The sequence below is a fragment of the Mesoplodon densirostris genome, chromosome 16, assembly GCF_025265405.1.
Source record: "Mesoplodon densirostris isolate mMesDen1 chromosome 16, mMesDen1 primary haplotype, whole genome shotgun sequence".
NCBI classification, from domain to species: Eukaryota; Metazoa; Chordata; class Mammalia; order Artiodactyla; family Ziphiidae; genus Mesoplodon; species Mesoplodon densirostris.
The window spans coordinates 49,367,406-49,386,252 of NC_082676.1; the positions used below are offsets into that span (position 1 = coordinate 49,367,406).

The following is an 18,847-nucleotide window of genomic DNA, read 5'->3' on the forward strand; positions in this document are numbered from 1 at the left end:
AAGGTTTTGAAGCTACCAAGACAGCTGATGTTTATAAAATTAGGGAAATGAGGATGATGCTAACTTGCCCAGGGTTCAAGTGGGACCTTGTTCAGGAGTGGGGAGGGTGTGGGGATGGTGTTCAGGAAGGCAGGGTAGGGAGGATGGAGGATGCAGGCAGGGCAGGAGGAGATTGGCCTAACTTGGACCCTGCTGAAGCTGTAGAATATAGCTGCTGATGGGGTGTTGCAGGGTGAGGGGTGTTACAGCTGGGACGGGAGCCTGGGCCCTGGAGTTGTAGCCACCTGGGCTCAGATCCTGTCTCGGGCACTTACTAGCTGGGACCTTGGGTGGGTTAGTGTGCCCTTCTGAGTCTTGGTATCTTTTATTGGGGTAAACTGATGGTGATAATATCTCCTTTCCATGGTGGTTGTGAATATTGAGTGAAAACATATAATTAAAGCACCTAATGCAGCAGCTCTTACATGGTAGAGACACTTGGAAACGTGTATTGTGAGAGAATCAGAAGGTTTTGGTACAAATGCCATAAAAATGTGATGTGATACACACCTCATGTGGGAGCCCCACTATGGCTAAACAGTCACCCCCCTGCCTCCCCCTGGCCCTGCCTCAATGCTCGGCGGCTGCTCACTGTTCCGGGGACTCTGTCGGGAGGTTCTGTGGAGCTCACGCCTTGTTGGACGGGGTGTTCTTCTTGTTTAACGTCCTTCAGCTAAAGCACAATTAAAACGTTCTTCAACAGCTCCCTGTCAGTGTGTCCTGAGGGCCCTCCCCCTCCCCCAAGGAAAGCTGTCACCTCTCTGGGTGCAAAGGGAAGGTGCTGTCCGTGGCATTTTGGTTTCGTAGCTTTTCGGCCCTGTGTGAAGGGAGCAGAGCAGCAGGGGCGTTTGTCCCTCAGTGGAGTGGTCTGCAGAAGTTCCTTCCGCTTGCTTCTCTGAATGGCCTTTCTCTCCACCACACAGACTTACTCTTCAGAGCCGTGCCCTGAGTCATCACAGTCCACTGTCCTCACTAGAGCTCATGGCTTGGGAAGGGAGAGAGGCGAGACTTCTTGTGATGTATGCAGGTGTCGTGGGTTTTAGGGAGCCTGTTGGCTTCCAGAGCACATGACCATCCACCCCTGTCCTCCTTACCACACCCTCCCAAGGACTTATGTGTTCACGTTCCAAGAACTGTACAGCTGGCCCTCTGTATCCAGCGCTCCTTATCTGTGGGTTCAACCAACTGTGGATCAAAAATATTCAGAAAAAAAATTTCCAGAAAGTACCAAAAAGCAAAACGTTAATTTGCTGCATGCTGGCAACTCTTTATGTAGCATTTATGTTGTATTTACAATTATTTACATAACATCTATGTTGTGTTAGGTATTATAAGTAATCTAGAGATGATTTAAAGTATATGGGAAAATGTACCTAGGTTCTATGCAAATATTATGCCATTTTATGTAAAAAACTTGAGCATCCATGGATTTTGGTATCTTTGGGGGAGGAGGGGGGCAATCCTGAAATCAGTCCCTCATGGCTACCCAGGGAGTACTGTACATAAAAACGATACCACTGCACATCAGCTTTCATGTTATACTTTTCAGGGAGCTTTTGTGTCTACTATTTCATTCATTTCATTTTATTTTATCATCATGACAACTCTGTGGGGCAGTACAGAAGTCATCATTAAGTCCATTTTAAAGATGAGGAAACTGAGGCCCAAAGACACCTAGGTACTTGCAGTGCAGGTCTGTCATTGACTCAGGACCTATTTCTGGATGTCCCCTTTATGCCCAGGTCTGTGTTAATTCCTGGGGATACAATTATGACCTACAAATGGATAGTCCCTATTCTCCCAGAGCTTCTAGTCTGATGACAGCAATAAACATTAAACACATACATTAAATAAGCTATTTAATTATACTTGTGTTAAGTGCTATGAAGGAAAGTATGTGGTATAGGTGGGAGCAGACAGCAGTCTGTGAGGGAGGGTTTTCAGTTTTGAATCCAGTTTCATGCTCCTGTACCATTAAAGTCGGGCTCTTGCCTGCCATGGAGCTTGGCTGTTTAATCTAAATTCAAGGATTTGAATGCTACAGAAGTACACTGGATATCAGTGAACTGCCTTATGGTATCCTAGCTGACAGTTGGGTATTATAGTGGGACCATGACGTTTTGAAACAGTTCTTTGAATCAGCTTCCAAAGAAATGCCCCTGTTAGGATGAGGGAGTAATTAACCAGCATCGTCTCTCACCTGGTTGGTCACAGAGTCTTGGTCTTAGTGGCCATCCCCTTCCCCCCTCATCTTGAGCATCTCTTAAAGCTGCTCTGCCAGGTGAGAAAGACAGTCTTGCCACATAGAGGAGACCTTTTTGTGGTCAGAGCTTTATAAGTAGTGGCAACCCTTGGTAGGATAGCCTCTGAAGGTGCTCTCAAGGTCATTAGCAGTTTGTCCAAAGCTGTATAATTCCAGGTGACTCTGGGTCTGAGAGTTTATGATGATACCGCTGTCATTTTTGTCTTTCCCCATAGGTATGTGTCTCATTTCACCAGTACTCTCCATTCAATACGAAAGAAGTATAGGCTGGATGATATTCCTCTCAACTCCCTTTTTCAAGAAGATTGGGCGGCTTTTCAGAATTCCATTAGGTAAAGTGGGGGTAAACATGCATAATAGAGTATATAAAAATGATAAATGTGTGTGTAAGGCGTTCTTTTTTCTCTCTTTCACTGCCCCCCCCCCTTTTAAAGCAAATACTCTAGACTCTGAAAACAAGCCAATAAACAAAAAAACCAAGCCAAACCAAACAAACACCAAAAAGACCCCTCTTGCTCTTAAAATATTTTTTAAAGTTCTTTATGAACTCATCTCCTTTGGTGACTTAAGTTTTTTTATGTTTGGTTTGAGATTTTTTTTTTCCCCTTAGCCTATAGTTTCTACAAACGTAAAATAAGTTAGAGCTTTTATTTTAGAAAATGCACAGCTAATTGGATCCTGTTTCTGGATCTGTGCCACAGAACTAAATGGTAAGTCAATGCTATTTGGCCTGCAAAGAGCCGTGTAAGAGTTCCGTGAAAGGGCTTGAGGTGACCCTCCCAAGTCGTTGTTGACAGACAGATTCTGGCGTAGCCTGTGTGACCTGTGGGCCACTAGGTAGACACTCTGTTGCCCTAAGCCCTGAGGTCTGGTGGGAGTGTGATTGGCAGTGGCCTGAGGAGTTTGGCCCTTGATGTGTCCAGCCTGAGGGAATGCCCTAGCAGTCCAGTGGTTAGGATTCCGCGCTTCCACTGCAGGGGGCACGGGTTCGATCCCTGGGCGGGGAACTAAGATTCTGAACGCTGCACAATGCGGCCCCCCCCCAAAAAAAAAAAAAAAGACGGAAGCTCTGGAAGCACTGGGCCTGCATCGTCCCAAGGCTATGACCTGAAGTCTCGGTTGACTAGGTGTATGTTCTTTGTTGTGCTGTGGTTCTCCCACTCCTATGAGGTCTAACAACTGTACTATCAGCCTGAGATAAAAAGCGATCTAGAAATTTCTTTTCCTTACAACCATTCTTTGCAGACATAGTTCTGAAAAGGCAAGCTGCTCTCCCCCCACTTACATTTCTTGCCTGACCCCTGGCCTAAGTGGTATGTGCAGAGTGCCCATGGCACATGTGGGTCTCAGTGCAGATCCAGACCCTCCAAAAGCTGTCTTTAATCAGGGTAAACCCAGGGCCTCCCAGGACCATTTGGAGTGTCTCCTCATGGGCTCTGATCTGAACTTTTTTTTTTTGATGAAATTTAATGTTCTAGATGCTAATATCCCTTATCAGCTGTGGCAGCTTGGTACACCAGAAAATATTATGCGCAAAGTTGTTCTCTTGTAACTGGTGTGAGTGGAATATTTCACTTTCTCATAAACCTTTCTTATGATGGAATGCCTAGATATCCTGGTGATGATAGACACTTTTAGAGAAAGTTAAAAGTTAACTAGACCTAAGATGTTTTTAATCCTTGGATTTGTCCTGACATTATAGTTTGGTGTTGAAGGACTCAGTAGCTGGAGTTTGAGGCCTAGCATAAAATTACTTGAAAATTAAAGGATTATTAAATACAGAAATGATCATTCAGGCTTATCTCTGAGAAACAAATGGATTAATCTTCATCTGCCTTTCATGTGATCAGAGAGAAACAATTCTAAGATCAAAACAGTTTTCTCTTCTATGCCTGGCAAATAGCAGGCAGCTCACAAATATTAATGAATTTTGGTTTTTAAATTTTAGATACAAAGAATTTCCAACCCATTTTATTTGCTTGTTTGTTTTGTTTTGTTTGTTTTGCTTTTTTGGCCACGCTGTGCAGCTTATGGGATCCTAGTTCCCTGACCAGGGATCGAACCCGTGCTCCCTGCAGTGGAAGCGTGGAGCCTTAACCACGGGACCTCCAGGGAATTCCCTCCAACCCATTTTCTTAAGGACAAAGCCCAAAAGCAACCTCAGTATATTTGGAAATGTAAAATTATTTGAGATCATGTTGGATAGAATTGCGATTCATAGCAGAGAGACCCATGACACGACGATATTAGAAGGGACCAGCATTTCCCTTTTACATGCATTACTAATGAATGGAACATTTCAGGTGGGCCCTCAAGTGGTTAACTGCTTTCCCACAACCCAGCACACCACCAGAAGTGGTGAATAGTTAGAATTTTTATGAATGGGACAATGTTTGTCCTGTACATGTCGGCATTCCAGATACTTGAAGTGCTTTTTGTTTCGTTTAGGATAATAGCCACCTGTGGAGAGCTCCTGCGGCAGTGCGGGGACTTGGAGCAGCAGCTAGCCAACAGGTAGGAGAGGGCTGTGGGCCGGCCCCTGGGCTCTCAGCTGGGGAAGACCTTGATAGAGTGCCCAGCACCATCTGAAGCCACAGAGCTTGAGGACTCTCTGTACCTCGGATACGAGGTGTCAGTGTTCTCACCATTCAACATTTATCGAGCACCTAAAAGGAGCAAGGCTCTGACCTCCTTGGCACATACTTTTAGTTCGATATGGAAGTTTCAGCCTAAAAGAGGAAGCAGCACATGTTGTCTCCAGATTATGAGTGGGCAGGGCTCCCACTGCATGTTTGCAAGTCAGTTATTGGGAATGGAAAGTTATAGGCGGTGGCGAGGTCCCCTGGGCCAGCCCACAGAATCGGGATGAAACCGGCCAGCCTGCCTTCTGGGTTCTGCAGTAGGATCCTGTGCTGCGGAAGCCGGTGTGTGTGTCAAAGGAGGATTTCTGGGGTCAGGCCTAGGAAAGGCCCTCCTGCCCCCTCTCCATTCTGATACCTGCCAGGGCTTTTACACTGCCCCGAAGTGACCCCATTCGGACCTGCTTTTCCTTCCAAGGGCTTCAGGCTTCCCAAATGTCCTCACTTCTTCAGCAGAATCTCTGATTGCCCTGGTGCAGCTGCTTTCTCTGTTCTGCAGGAATTCAGGGGAAGAAGTCTGTTTCCTACAGCGGTGTTAGGGCCTAGCGGCAGGCAGTCCCTTCACCTCTTTCTGGGATAATTCTTTGTTGTCCTAGAGTCATCTCTGCAGGAGGGAATTTCTGGCAGTGCTACAAAGTGAAAAGCAAGCTGAGGCCTCGAAACTGGGTGGGCGGTAGGGCTGAGCTGCTGGGGAAGGTCGTCAGACCGGCTGCAGGGTCAGGGCTCTGAGTCGGTCATTTCTCTTCTCCTCACCACTCTTTGTTTCATTTCTGAACCCACGGGTTGCCTTCAAGTCCCAAGATTTTTCACCATGGTCCTCATTATGGGGAAAGCCTTGCGGGGGCCAGGGGTGCCCGGGTGAGTTGGAATGGGCAGCTGTTGCAGTTCATAACTCCCAAACAGCCCAGCACAGAGCTCATGTGACTTCTTGGAATGAATAAAACCAGAGCACCACAGGCGTACAGCGGAGTGTGTATAAATAATATAAATAATGATGTAAACACCCCCTTTCTCCCTCCCCACTCCCACACACACTTATGCTCGTGTTTATATGCACGTGTGTGTGTACACACACACACACACACACACACACACACGGTGAGGGGAGCCTATGGCGGAAGGGTGAGTAGGTCTGGGTTCACGAAGGGCCCCTAAGAAAAGGTGAAAATTTGACATGTATATATCTAAAAGAAAGCTATGTAGCTTATTAGTTTCTTAATTACGGTGGTAATTACAGCCTGGGCCCAGATCAAAAATTAAAAGTTCACGAGTGTACAAAGTATTAAAAACTGAAAATCTACTCACCCCAAAAATTCTTGAGAAGAAACGTTAACAGCCCCCCTGCCCCCATTGCATTTGTTGAGCTCTGCCATGAAAGGCTTTACATGAATTAACTCCTTAATCCTCCCAGGGCGTCCAAAGAGATAGGTACTATTCTTACCTCCATTTTTACACATGAAGAGACATTGAGGCATAGAATTTGGCACCGGTAGTAACTTTTTAAGTAAAAGAAATTATCTGTGGAAAGAGCTGTGTCTGAGGTGATGCACCTGAGAGGCAGTGATCTGAACCTGGACATCAGCTGAGTCATCCCGAGTGTGTGAGCATCACCTCCACACTGTCCTTCCTCACAGATGAGTGTCTGTCCTCAGACTTGGGTTTCTCTGCATATATATCAGACGTCTTTCCATATCAGAACATATAGACTTGCCTTAATCTTTTAATGAAGATGAGTATTACCTTCTAAAGGGTAAGGAAGGATCTGGTTAAGAAGGTGAATGGGGGCATGACAGATAAAGGGTGAGCCCCTCTAACTGCATTTTGCAGCCCCGAGAGGCTGAGAGCCTGGCCCGAGCTTTGGTGTGAAATGAGAACAGATTGGGTGTATCCAAGGGAGCCTTTTTAAGAGGTGACGTCATTCTGGAAGCACTGAGCCTGGAAAGGGAAAAGAGTAACAGTCATCATCTGTGTTCCCATCAGGGAGCCTATGTGTGTGACTGCCAGCTATAAAGCTTATCTTATCTCCCTGTCAGTTTCACCGGCAGACAGACTGCAACTTAGGACCCCTCTCCTCGGGTGGCAGAGGCAGTAGCTCGAAACATTGCAGATTGCTTCAGCGACAAGAGTGACATTGGCTACTGGGCCTTTAAGATCACCTGTTTGCAGACAGGGATCGTTTTGTGATCAGTGGGGCGAGTAAAGCAAGGTTGAGTTGGGTGTCACCCGAGGGATTTCTCTTGTGCTTGGGTGACATACAGGGAGATTGCTGTGGTTCCTCTATACTTTTATGGTGCCCACCACTTATTTTTGGAACAGTAGTATTTTCACTAGGACAAGGTTTTAGTGGGACAGTTCAGTGGGACAGTGAGGTTTGGGGAATCCAAAATAAATGTCCAGGTTCCTGTGGCTGAGGAGTGGGCAGCAGGCTTTCCAGAAAAGGAGATGAGTTGAGGAAGGAGATGGAATTGGGATGTTAGTCCCTCCCTCTTCTGCTCATACTCACTGCCTTCTCCTGGCTCAGCAGGTAGCATAACACTGGCACATAATGGACTCTCCTGTTAATCTCTGAGCTTCTGAGGGCAAGCTCTATGTTTAATCACCTGATATCGCCAAGACCTGGCTTAGAGCCCACTGCAATGATGAGAAAACGTTTCTTTTTTTTTCTTTCTTTCTTTATTTTTGGCTGCGTTGGGTCTTCGTTGCTGCGCACGGGCTTTCTCTAGTTGCGGCGAGGGGGGGCTACTGTTTGTTGTGGTGCGTGGGCTTCTCATTGCAGTGGCTTCTCTTGTTGTGGAGCACGGGCTCTAGGCGCACGAGCTTCAGTAGTTGCAGCATGTGGGCTCAGTAGTTGCAGCTTGCAGGCTCTAGAGCGCAGGCTCAGTAGTTGTGGTGCACGGGCTTAGTTGCTCTGTGGCACGTGGGATCTTCCTGGACCAGGGATCGAACCGTGTCCCCTGCGTTAGCAGACGGATTCTTAACTATTGCGCCACCAGGGAAGTCCTGAGAAAATGTTTCTTAATGAATGAGGAAATCAAGTGTTCATTTTGGTATGGTTTAGTTCTCAATAATAGGAAATACATATAACGGGAAATCAGATTCTAATGATGAGGTCATCTAATGGTGACTGGATGAAGAGGAGGCTAGGGAAAAATGCCATTAGTTCCTTAGGGTTGGAGCTATATTTACTCCAACATTTAAAAATATTAGATTTGGTTTTTATTGTAGAGCACAGTATTGTGACATTTTAAAGTATAATTTTTTTTAAAATTAATTAATTAATTTTTGGCTGCACTGGGTCTTCGTTGCTGCGCGCGGGCTTTCTCTAGTTGTGGCGAGTGGGGGCTACTCTTCATTGCCGTGTGCAGGCTTCTTATTGTGGTGGCTTCTCTTGTTGCGGAGCACGGGCTCTAGGGGCACGGGCTTCAGTAGTTGTGGCATGTGGGCTCAACAGTTGCGGCTTGCAGGCTCTAGAGCACAGGCTCAGTAGTTGTGGTTCACAGGCCTAGTTGCTCTGTGGCATGTGGGATCTTCCCGGACCAGAGCTCAAACCCGTGTCCCCTGCACTGGCAGGAGGACTCCTAACCACTGCACCACCAGGGAAGTCCCTTAAACTATAATCTTTAATACTCAAAACATTCCCAACATAACTGTTTTTCTTCAGCTTGGATGGCAGACTGATGCCACTTGCCTGGCAGCCTGAGACTGAGACACGTATTGCAGTAACCCCAAGAAGGAGAGCTGACTTCCCGGAGGGGAGAGACGAAAGCTCAGCTGTCAACTTCCTGCTCACCAAACCCAGGGTCACCTGTCAAAAAATAATTACGGAGCACCTGCTATATGCCCGGCACTGTGCTAAGTGCTGGGAATTCAGAGATGAAGACCAGTCTGTGGTTTAGCCTCACCATCTAGTGTGTAAGAGAGGTGAGGGCTTCCCTGGTGGCGCAGTGGTCGAGGGTCCGCCTGCCGATGCGGGGGACGCGGGTTCGTGCCCCGGTCCAGGAGGATCCCACATGCCGTGGAGCGGCTGGGCCCATGAGCCATGGCTGCTGAGCCTGCACGTCGGGAGCCTGTGCACTGCAGCGGGAGAGGGCACGGCAGTGAGGGGCCCGCGTACCACACACACACACAAAAAAAAGAGAGGTGAAGGCTGGTGAAGTTAGAAGACTGAGTGCCTGGGGGGAAAGATTGGGCAGAGAAGATGCCCCTGGGACAGGTCCTTGAAGAAGGAGTAGGATTTTTCCAGGTGCACCAAGGAGGGGAGAGCATTTCAGATCATGGGAGCGTGCGAGCAAGACACGCAAGGGCGTGAAGCATGGTGTGTGGGCTGGGGGCGGTTGGCACGGTAGCGGGAACGTTTGTAAGGATACGGGGGCTCCAGCGATGGAGGGCGCTGGGGGCCATGCCTAGGCATTTTTAATTTTATCTTGGGGAGCACTGAAGGATCTCTGGGAAAAAGACAAAATCAGATTTGCCTTTTGGAAAGATCATTCCAGTAACCCTTAGGAGGACAGATTAAATGGAGTGTGGAAGGGAAGGCAACTATGATCCAGACAAGAAATAGTGAAGACTTGGAAGTCAGGCAGCGGCAGGGACAGGCCACAGTTTCACAGAGAAGAGATGCAACCAAAATTACCGGTAGGCGTAACCCACAGGGAAAACTGTAACTTGACCTTAGTGGCAGAGGCAGGTGGCTACTTGTGTCAGCAGTGGTTCCTGAGGAAAGTCCTGTCCCCAGGATTTGTTTGCAAGTACAGGCATTTCTTGACAAGCTCATGGGTCATGGGATTTGTTTTGAAGAAGTGAATGCCTACAGGCTGCCATGTCCAAAGTGATCTTTTTTATAAGAAATTATGGTAAAGGAGGCATTGGGGAATTAGGCACAGTTGGGATGTACTACAGTGTCTAGTCTTCTGGCTACATAGGTTTGTATAATTCTGTACACATTTAAACGTATAGGCTGAATGGTGAGGTTGGGCTAAGGAGGAAACAGAGTGAGGATTTTCAGCATCCGTCAAGGGAGGTCATCCTCGTTGGAGACAGAGATCCTGCTCCCCAAGCAGCGCCAGAGCTTGATCATCCCATAGAGCCTCCTCCAGGCGTTGTTCTTTCTCAGGAGAGCACCAGGTTCTCTCAATAGATCTCTCTAAACCTCAGAAGTAAACTTTACAGTGCCGGTGAACACAAACACCACACGAGCCCAGCGTGTGCGAGAGTGTGAGTCCTGTGGGTAGAGGTGTGCAGCGAGCTGCTGTCACTCTTCTCCAGGGACACTGTCGTGTCTCGTGCCTCTGACTGCAGTGCCGATGGCTCCCCTGGCTTTGACTATTCCAAAGAGTAAAGCTAATATAGCTCATATATAGAAAGTGCACAGTATTCCCAGATTGTAGTGAATTGACGGCTGCCCTGTAGGCTGTGCATTACATTAGGAAGATGGCATATTCTGTTAGCGTGAGTGTTAAATAGGAGATAAAAACACCTGGTGTTTATTGTGCACCTGAGGTCCAGCTCCCTCCTAAAGGATCAAGGGCGTCTCCATTTCCTTATAAAATGGACCCTAAATCAATCTGCCTCATGAGGATATCCTGGGATTTAGTAAGGAGCAGTCTGAATGCTCCAAGAAGAAAATTCCATACAAATAGCTCAGGGCGTAATCATCATCACTTTCATTACAGGATTTTGTCCACAGCTGGGAAGTATCTCTCTGAGTCCTACAGCCCTCGGAGCCTGACCGGTTTTCAGGATAGCATCTTGACAGACAAGAAGAGCTCTGCCAGGAACCCATGGCAAGAATATAATTACCTTCAGAAAGACAGCCCTGCCGAATATGGCAGTTTAATGGAAATACTCTATACCCTCAAGGTATGAGACCTGACTGATGGCATTCTTGCAAATGAAAACTTTTCTCTTGTCACTCACCCTTTCCCTAACCCAGGCTTTCTGCCCCTGTTTGTGGGCCCTGGGCTGTGGCATGCCCTCCCACGGTCTCTGTCTCGTTTATGTTGGGGTTTTAAGAAGCTAATCAACTAAACCGGGGTCGAACCAATTGAAACACAGCTGTGGGAGGAGTTGGATAAAGGGAGCTTTATTACCGACGAAAGGTAGGCTGGAGAGTGTGGCTCTCGATCTGCAGCCGTGGGAGCTCGCTGTTCTCCTCTCCGGAGTTAGGCCCATCAGCAGGGTGGGCGGAGCTGGACGGCCCCGGGCCCCCACACGGGCACAGCCCCCCCGTACTGAGTGGCAGAGAGGGGACCGGAATCCTGTACTGCCTGGGCGTGGGCAGAAGCTGGGAAGGTGGACCCCAACCCAGGAGCCAGGGGAGGAGCAAGGTAGGGAGGAGCCGGGAGCGCCCCTCCAGTGAGGTTCTTCCGTGTGGCAACACGACGACGTGGGAATCAGTGTTCCCTCCTGGCTGTTCCTTTGGTTTAAACTCTTCGTTTGTCTACCATAAAATGGCCCTTGACTTTGAGCTTTGGGCCTCTTGGGGTCCAGGGACAGGGGACCTCCCAACAAATGGAATAAGCCGCACGCTCCCTGGGAATGGCCTCAGGGTTCTTAGAGGGCCACGGCCTCCTTTCCAGAGCCACCCCCCACCCCCCACCCCCAGTCTGAGTTGAACCGCACTCTCCTGGTGATAAGCCAAGGAAGTATGGCTGTTCCCATAGCACCAAATTCAATCTGAAATTATCCTGTTGGGCCACGAGCTCTGGAGGTGACTGCACAGTGTGCCTCAGGATGTGTCTGAGGCCTCAGCGTTGCCCTCACAGGGTCTCCCCCATCCCTCTGTACCTTGACCCACCAACTGGCTGCATTTGAGCTTGACAAACACTTCTTGAAGCCATTCTGCAAGTTCATTCATCCGTGCTTCTGTGATTACGTTAAAGCAACTCTGTTTATCTTTATTGCTGATCTGATTTATGTCTGTTTGTTGTAATCAGTTCATTTATAATAGCAAAACTAAGGTTACATTTTCCACCTCTGTATTTTCTCAGGCTGTTTGGAATACCTCGGGACTCACACAGGTGGTGCATACTCTGGTGTACAGCCGAGTATAATCGACCTGACCTCACTGGGAATCAGGGCTCTGTCTGTCACTCTTGTTTCTACATGACACTTCTGATCATTTTTTCCTTCTTCCTCTATCCCTGAGGGACAGTCACAGGTTAATTTTTCCTAAACTACCAATCCATGAGCTTATATTAGCTTAAATGCATCGGGGTCACCTGGGAAAGTGAATGAAAAATATATCAATAGTTTCCTGGGCTCCAGAACCCCAATGGATCCAGATTCAGTAGTTCTGTGGTAGACCCTGGGTATCTGTAACTCACTGTGCTCTCCAGGGGGTCCTGGGGCACAGCCAGGTTTGGAAACCACTGTAGTAGAGAACCCTCTTACTATTTTCCTTTCAGTGGCCTTTCAAAATGCTTAGCTAATGCTAATCCAATCGGTTGGATTCAGGGCATAACAACCTGCCTTCTGCATTTTCTTGTCTTAGGAAAAAGGGTCAGGTAACCACAACCTGCTGTCGGCGTCTCGAGCGGCTCTGACTCGGCTTAACCAGCAGGCCCACCAGCTTGCTTTCGATTCCGTCTTCCTGCGCATCAAACAACAGCTGCTCCTCATTTCCAAGATGGATGTAAGTTTCCCACCAACTGGAAAACGTGCCCCTTCACCCCCCAGCCTAGGCCTAATGTCCCCTTCCCCGAGCTTTGGGTGGTGCCCCCTCTGATTCTCCTAGAAGTCCAGCTATAGAGTCACTGTTCCCTTGCAACTCACTGCTTAGCGAGACTGTCCTATCTTAATTGTAGTTACTGTGATGCTGTGTTTTTAGGCTGTTTCTTGGGATTATTACTATTGCTTGATTAACTTTCACAGCAGCTTAGCTGTGCCCTCTTAGGGAGAAGTAAGGGAGATTATGTGCCTCTGGAAAAGTTGGGGCCGGTCAGAGGAGCTAATTGTCTGATGAGGTTGAATTGTTTTCGTGCCAAACATTTGTGGAGACTTGGTTCTGGAACTTTATTCAGGAGAGTGCCTTACTAGAGTTGATCTGGTGTTTTTGAGGAGAGTTTGAAGGGTTCTGCTCTTTTCTATCCTTGATACTCTTTCTATTTGGCGATTCTTAGAACATCTCACTTTCCTTGCCTTGCACACTCTTCTCTTTTCTGGTTGTCCTTATTCCTTTTCAAGGAATTGCCTATCAGTCCTGTTTTCTCTACTGGCTCTGACTTTCCCTGGGTCCAGATCTCATGACTTTCCTTTCAGATTTCTGAGACAGTCCCCTGATTAATTTTTCTCACTGACTCCTCAAGTCTATCTGGATTTGGCTTATTTTAAAGATAGTCTTGGGACTTCCCTCGTGGTGCAGTGGTTAAGAATCCTTCTGCCAATGTAGGGGACATGGGTTCGATCCCTGGTCTGGGAAGATCCTACATGCCACGGAGCAGCTAAGCCCACGTGCCGCAACTACTGAAGCCCACACACTCTAGGGCCCACGTCCCACAACTGCTGAGCCCGCATGCTGCAACTACTGAAGCCCACGTGCCTAGAGCCCATGCTCCACAACAAGAGAAGCCACCACAATGAGAAACCCGCGCACCGCAACAAAGAGTAGCCCTCGCTCGCCGCAACTAGAGAAAGGCCGCACGCAGCAACGAAGACCCAACGCGGCCAAAACAAAACAAAACAGTAAAGATGGTCTTTTGGGAAAGATCCAGTCATAACTGGATCATAACTAACCAAGAGATCCTTTAAGGAAGTCCTTTGCTTTTTGCCGCCCTCTGGAAAGCATACTAGGCCTGGAGCCAAGGGCCACTCGCTTTATTCACCGTATGACCTGGTTACGTCTGTGCGAAATGCCGTGAGATCTACTCCAACTAGATTTTGCACGTCTGGCCTGGCTGGGGCAGGGCTGGGGGGGGGGGGGTTGGTGTGGTGTGGGGCCCCTGCTGTCGCATCCTAGTGGAAGTGCTGTCGGTGGAGCTGTACCGGGCACCGCCCATGCCTGGTCTTGTTGGGTCACATGGCTGAGGCTGTTACCTCCTCTGTGAGCCTCATCTCCTTATCTTTAAAATGGGGATACAGTAATTCTCACCATATGGGCGTGTGAGGATTAAGTGAGATTGTGTATATGATAGAATTTAGCACAGCCCCTGTCACAGAGTAGATGCTTAATACGTGGTGGTTTTCTTTTTTTTCTGTGATTCTCAAGAGTAATGACAGTTTTTAAAAATAGAAATTACATATATTCATTTTCAGAAATTCAAGCAATATAGGAAAGTACAAAGAAAAAAAGCAGTAAACCCTTCAAAGTCCCAACGTCCAGAACTCATCAAGCCAGACATCTCTTCCTGCCCACTCACATGTTGAAGGCTGGACGGGCATTGGTAGGGAAATGATCTATAGGAAGAAATGGAATTGTGCTACACATGCTGTTTTTCAAAAAAATATATATATATATACAATATAAATGTTATTTGAATTTAACTAGAAAAAGAAGATAAACGAAACCAAAGGAATGGTTGAACTTGAGATAATAGTTTCTTCACCATGAAAGATATCAGTTCCCAGAAGATCTCTTCAAGATTAAGAAAGAAAGATTATGAAAACTACAATGGGGGGTCGTTGGTTTTTGTTAATCATGTTTCTGTTTTAGATAGATATTGACATTGATTCGCCTGCCCTGAAAGCCGCTGGGATTAGCATTCCTCACATCTCTCATCTTCCCCCACCTCCCCGGTTTGGTTGTTTTTATTATTTTTATTTTGTCAGAGGTTGAAGTCTTGACCTTCTGTTCTGAAACCTTCATTCTGCCAGTTGTTTAGTCTTCTCCACTGAGCCCAGCTCGTGCTTCCCACCCGGCCTTTCCCCTCTACGTCTGCGTTCCACGCCCATTGTTCTGCCCCGGTCCTTGGTCGCCTGGTCTCGCCTTCTCATTCAGGCCTCACCACGACGGCTCGGGCGCTGGGAATGGATGCAGGCAGCTTTGGCAATTAGGAGGAATTCTCCCAGAGTGCCAGCGTGAAAGCACACAACACAAAGGCGAACACTTTGGCCTTAAGGATTTGAAAATTAAACCCTGATCATTAAATGTTTGTTTTTAATGTTTGCTGGTAAATTGTATTGCTCTTGTACATTACAAGAATATAAACCAACACTATATTCCCTTTCAAAATAGATGGTTGAAGTTTACCTGCGTTACCTGGTGACAGATGGTGAGAAAAGGCCCTTTGAAGGAAATTTTAAATTCAAAAATAATCTGCATCATTTCCCTATTGACCCTCTTCAGGTCCACCCTCTCTGCCTGCTTTTTCAGGCCCTCCCTCATCAGTCCACTCTGTCTCGCCCTTATTTGAAAGTACTTTTCCACTCTGGCCCTTCTTTCCCTCTGCCCTCCCCCCATCACCTTCCGACTTCGCTCCTCCCACGTCCTCTGTGAAGCCTTCCCAGGGCCTGCAGCCCACGGTGCTGGTCCTTTAGATGCACTCTGGTGATGTGCTCTTTCCCCACAACTCAGCCCTTGCTCCTGGCCTCCCCTTCTCGGCCTCACCGACCCTCACCACCTCTGCTCCCTCCCTGTGCCCCTCTGTGCCAGGACTTCACCACCAGGTTGTATTGTTCCTTCTTTTCAAATCTGTCTCTGTCTGTTTCCATGGCCACTGCCCTGGTTTGGGTTCTCGTCATCTCTGAATTGTTTCTCGAGCCTTTCATCTTCCTCTCCGCCCACAGCCCTTCTCAGAGTTGCTGCATCAATCTTCCTAAAGCATCGCTCTGATTTTGTCTCTCCGCATTCAGATCCCTTTCTTGGCTCCCCCCAGTCAGTGCGATTGTCTATTTTAAACAACTTTTTACTATGGAAATTTTCATACATATGCACGAGTAGAGGGAAGAGTGTAATAAACTCTGTGTCCTCATCACCCTGTTTCATCAGTGATCAACTCCTGGCCGTTCTGTTTCATATATATACCCCTTATCTAAAATAAGAACTCTAAAAATAATCACAATACCATAATCACCCTTAAAGAATACAATTAAAAATAATTCCTTAATACCATCAGTGTTCAAATTTCCAGTTGTCTTATAAATGTCATGATTTAACTGTTTGAATCAGAATCCAGATTAGTTCTGCACATTGGGATTGGTGGATGTGTGAGGTGTCTTTTACGTCTCTTTTGAACTCTACAGGTTACCTTTCCATCTCTCTTTCTCTGCCTCCCTCCCTCCCTCCTTCCCTCCCTCTCTCTCTCTTTCATTTTCCCTTTTCTTTTCTTTAAAATTTATTTTTTTATTTATTTATTTTTGGCTGTGTTGGGTCTTTGTTGCTGCACGCAGGCTTTCTCTAGTTGCGGTGAGTGGGGGCTACTCTTCGTTGCGGTGTGCGGGCTTCTCATTGCGGTGGCTTCTCTTGATGCAGAGCACAGGCTCTTGGCGCCCGGGCTTCAGGAGTTGTGGCACGAGCGCTTAGTTGCTCAGCGGCATGTGGGATCTTCCCGGACCAGGGCTCGAACCTGTGTCCCCTGTACTGGCAGGCGGATTCTTAACCACTGTGCCACCAGGGAAGCCCCGTCATTTTCCCTTTTCTTAGCCTGGTGTTCACAGCTGTGCATTCTCTTTCTAGCCTTCCCTCTCTGCACCTCATGCATCCTGTGGCCGGCCCCTTCTCTAGCCACCCTAGGTTCTTGCTCCTCTGAACTCTTATTGTATAAAACCTGACTGAGAACTTCTGCCACTGAGAACTCTTGAAGTGGAAGCCTGTGTGTGTGTGTGTGTGTGTGTGTGTGTGTGTGTGTGTGTGTGTGTGTGTACGTGTAGGGGGTATAGGGTGGGAGTGTGTCAGGGGTCTTGGTTCCCCAAGGAGAGCAAGAACCAAGATTGCCAATTCTTTGTCTCCTCCCTACAAAGCCTGGCACAGGGTGCTATACAGCATGGGCGCTCGGTGCACGTGCATGATTGGCGTGTTCCTTCCCCGTGGGGTGGGAGTTACCAAAAGAGGATTCTCAAAAAACAGCATGGAGGGCTTCCCTGGTGGCACAGTGGTTAAGAATCCACCTGCTAATGCAGGGGATTCGGGTTCAATCCCTGGTCCGGGAAGATCCCACATGCCACGGAGCAACTGAGCCTGTGTACCACAACTACTGAGGCTGTGCTCTAGAGCCCACGAGCCACAACTACTGAGCCTGCGTGCCACAACTACTGAAGTCCATGCGCCTAGAGCCTGTGCTCTGCAACAAGAGAAGCCACTGCAATGAGAAGCCTGCGCACAGCAACGAAGAGTAGCCCCCGCTCAACACAACTAGAGAAAGCCCGCGCACAGCAACAAAGACCTAACACAGCCAAAAATAAAAACAAATAACTAAATACATTTATACAAAAAACAACAAGGAGTTTAGAAAACTATAGGGGCAGGAGTGGGGAAGAAAAGGCTTTGTCTAGAGCAGGAAAATTAGAGTCGAGTTGGTGCTAGAGAGTGTGGGGAGGACGGCTGAGGCTTGGCCTGGGCCGGGATCCCAGGGGTGGACACGGTCATGACATTCCCGGAAAGCTCCTTAAAGGATCAAGCAACCAGATCGGGCATCAGGTGGCTGCAGAGAGCAGCTACCACGTGACCTTGGGAGTCACTCCAGGAGTCCAGCCAGAAAGGGCATTGTTTTCCAGGCTGGCCTTAGGGTGACTCAGGTAAGAATTAAGCAACTAGATTTCTGTGGAAAGCTGTGCCATGCTGACAATTAACCACATGTGTGCTGGTAATTGGCCTAACTCTGTAGGGGAGGCCGGGAAGGCTCCCACAGTGACGTCATAGTCCCATTGAATGATGAAAGAAGATGTGTTGGTGCTGCAGGTCTCCAGACAGGGGGTCCTGAAGAGGACAAAGGAGCTGTTGGTGGGGTTTGGAGGCTCCTTCTCATCCCTTTCCCTTTGAGTTCTGAATCAGTTGAGACATAGATACAGAAAGCAGGTGGAATAAAAGCAGCACCTTTAACTTAGTAAAGCAGTGTTGGTGAATGTGGTTTGGATATTCCTGCAACCAGACAGGGCTTCCAATTCACGTATGGTCTCTGTGGAGGATTTTAGGGGGTCCTGGTCTCTTCAGAGTGCTGGCTGATGAACTGGGAGTTAGTGAGGCTACCTGTGCCAGCAGCTGTTAACCGGTTACCCTCACCCTGTAGAGAAACTCAGAATAAGAATATCCAACTCTTCCTTTCACGTTTTGAGCGGGTAAACACAGACGGGATCAGTTCCCATTGAATAGTTGAGTGGAGAAGGTGGGATTTCCTGCTTTATGGATCTGAAAGGATGCAGAGAGAGAGAGAGGATTACTTCCTCTATGGCAGGCTTCAAGGTGATGCCGTAAAGAAGAGAAATCCCTGGTCTGCCGCGTGGTGATGATTCCAAAGGCCAGCTCTGAGCAAAGATAGTGCCTGTGGTGATGCTGCGTTCTTCATGCAGTTTCCAGCACGTGGTGCTTGCGCGTGCTGCCTGGGTGCTGTGACATTGACTGTTTCCTCTCCTTCCTCCCCTAGAGCTGGAACACCGCCGGCATTGGAGAAACCCTGACCGATGACCTGCCCACCTTCAGTCTCACTCCTCTCGAGTACATCAGCAATGTAAGAGCCTCTGTGTACTTTTCTCTGCGCTGATCACAGCATCTGAGACCTTGTCTTGTCTGGCCCTTCTGGGTAAAGTGGTCCTTGCTGCATCGGTTCTGTCTGGACCTTTGCTTTTGGATAGTCTCCATCCATATCCAGGACTTTAAGGAAATGCGGTTGATTTCCTTAAATCAGCTGATGAAACACATGCTGATTCCAAAGCCTAACACATTCCCGCCCCTCCCCCATCCCTCTCAATATGAGGTGTGGCCAGTGCCTGAGGGCATCAGAGTGTGAGTCCAGCTCCATTGCTCTTAAATGTCAGT

General features: G+C 47.9%; 1 protein-coding gene across 1 annotated transcript in view; it reads left to right on the top strand.

Moving 5' to 3' along the window:
• The window catches only part of COG7 (component of oligomeric golgi complex 7), an 84,723-nt gene that overhangs the window by 43,104 nt on the left and 22,772 nt on the right, over nucleotides 1-18,847 (top strand). The window contains exons 10-14 of the mRNA XM_060078499.1: nucleotides 2,518-2,634; nucleotides 4,751-4,816; nucleotides 10,614-10,800; nucleotides 12,434-12,574; nucleotides 18,456-18,539. Of these exons, the coding sequence (XP_059934482.1) occupies nucleotides 2,518-2,634; nucleotides 4,751-4,816; nucleotides 10,614-10,800; nucleotides 12,434-12,574; nucleotides 18,456-18,539 (595 nt within the window). The remainder of the gene's footprint in view (nucleotides 1-2,517; nucleotides 2,635-4,750; nucleotides 4,817-10,613; nucleotides 10,801-12,433; nucleotides 12,575-18,455; nucleotides 18,540-18,847) is intronic.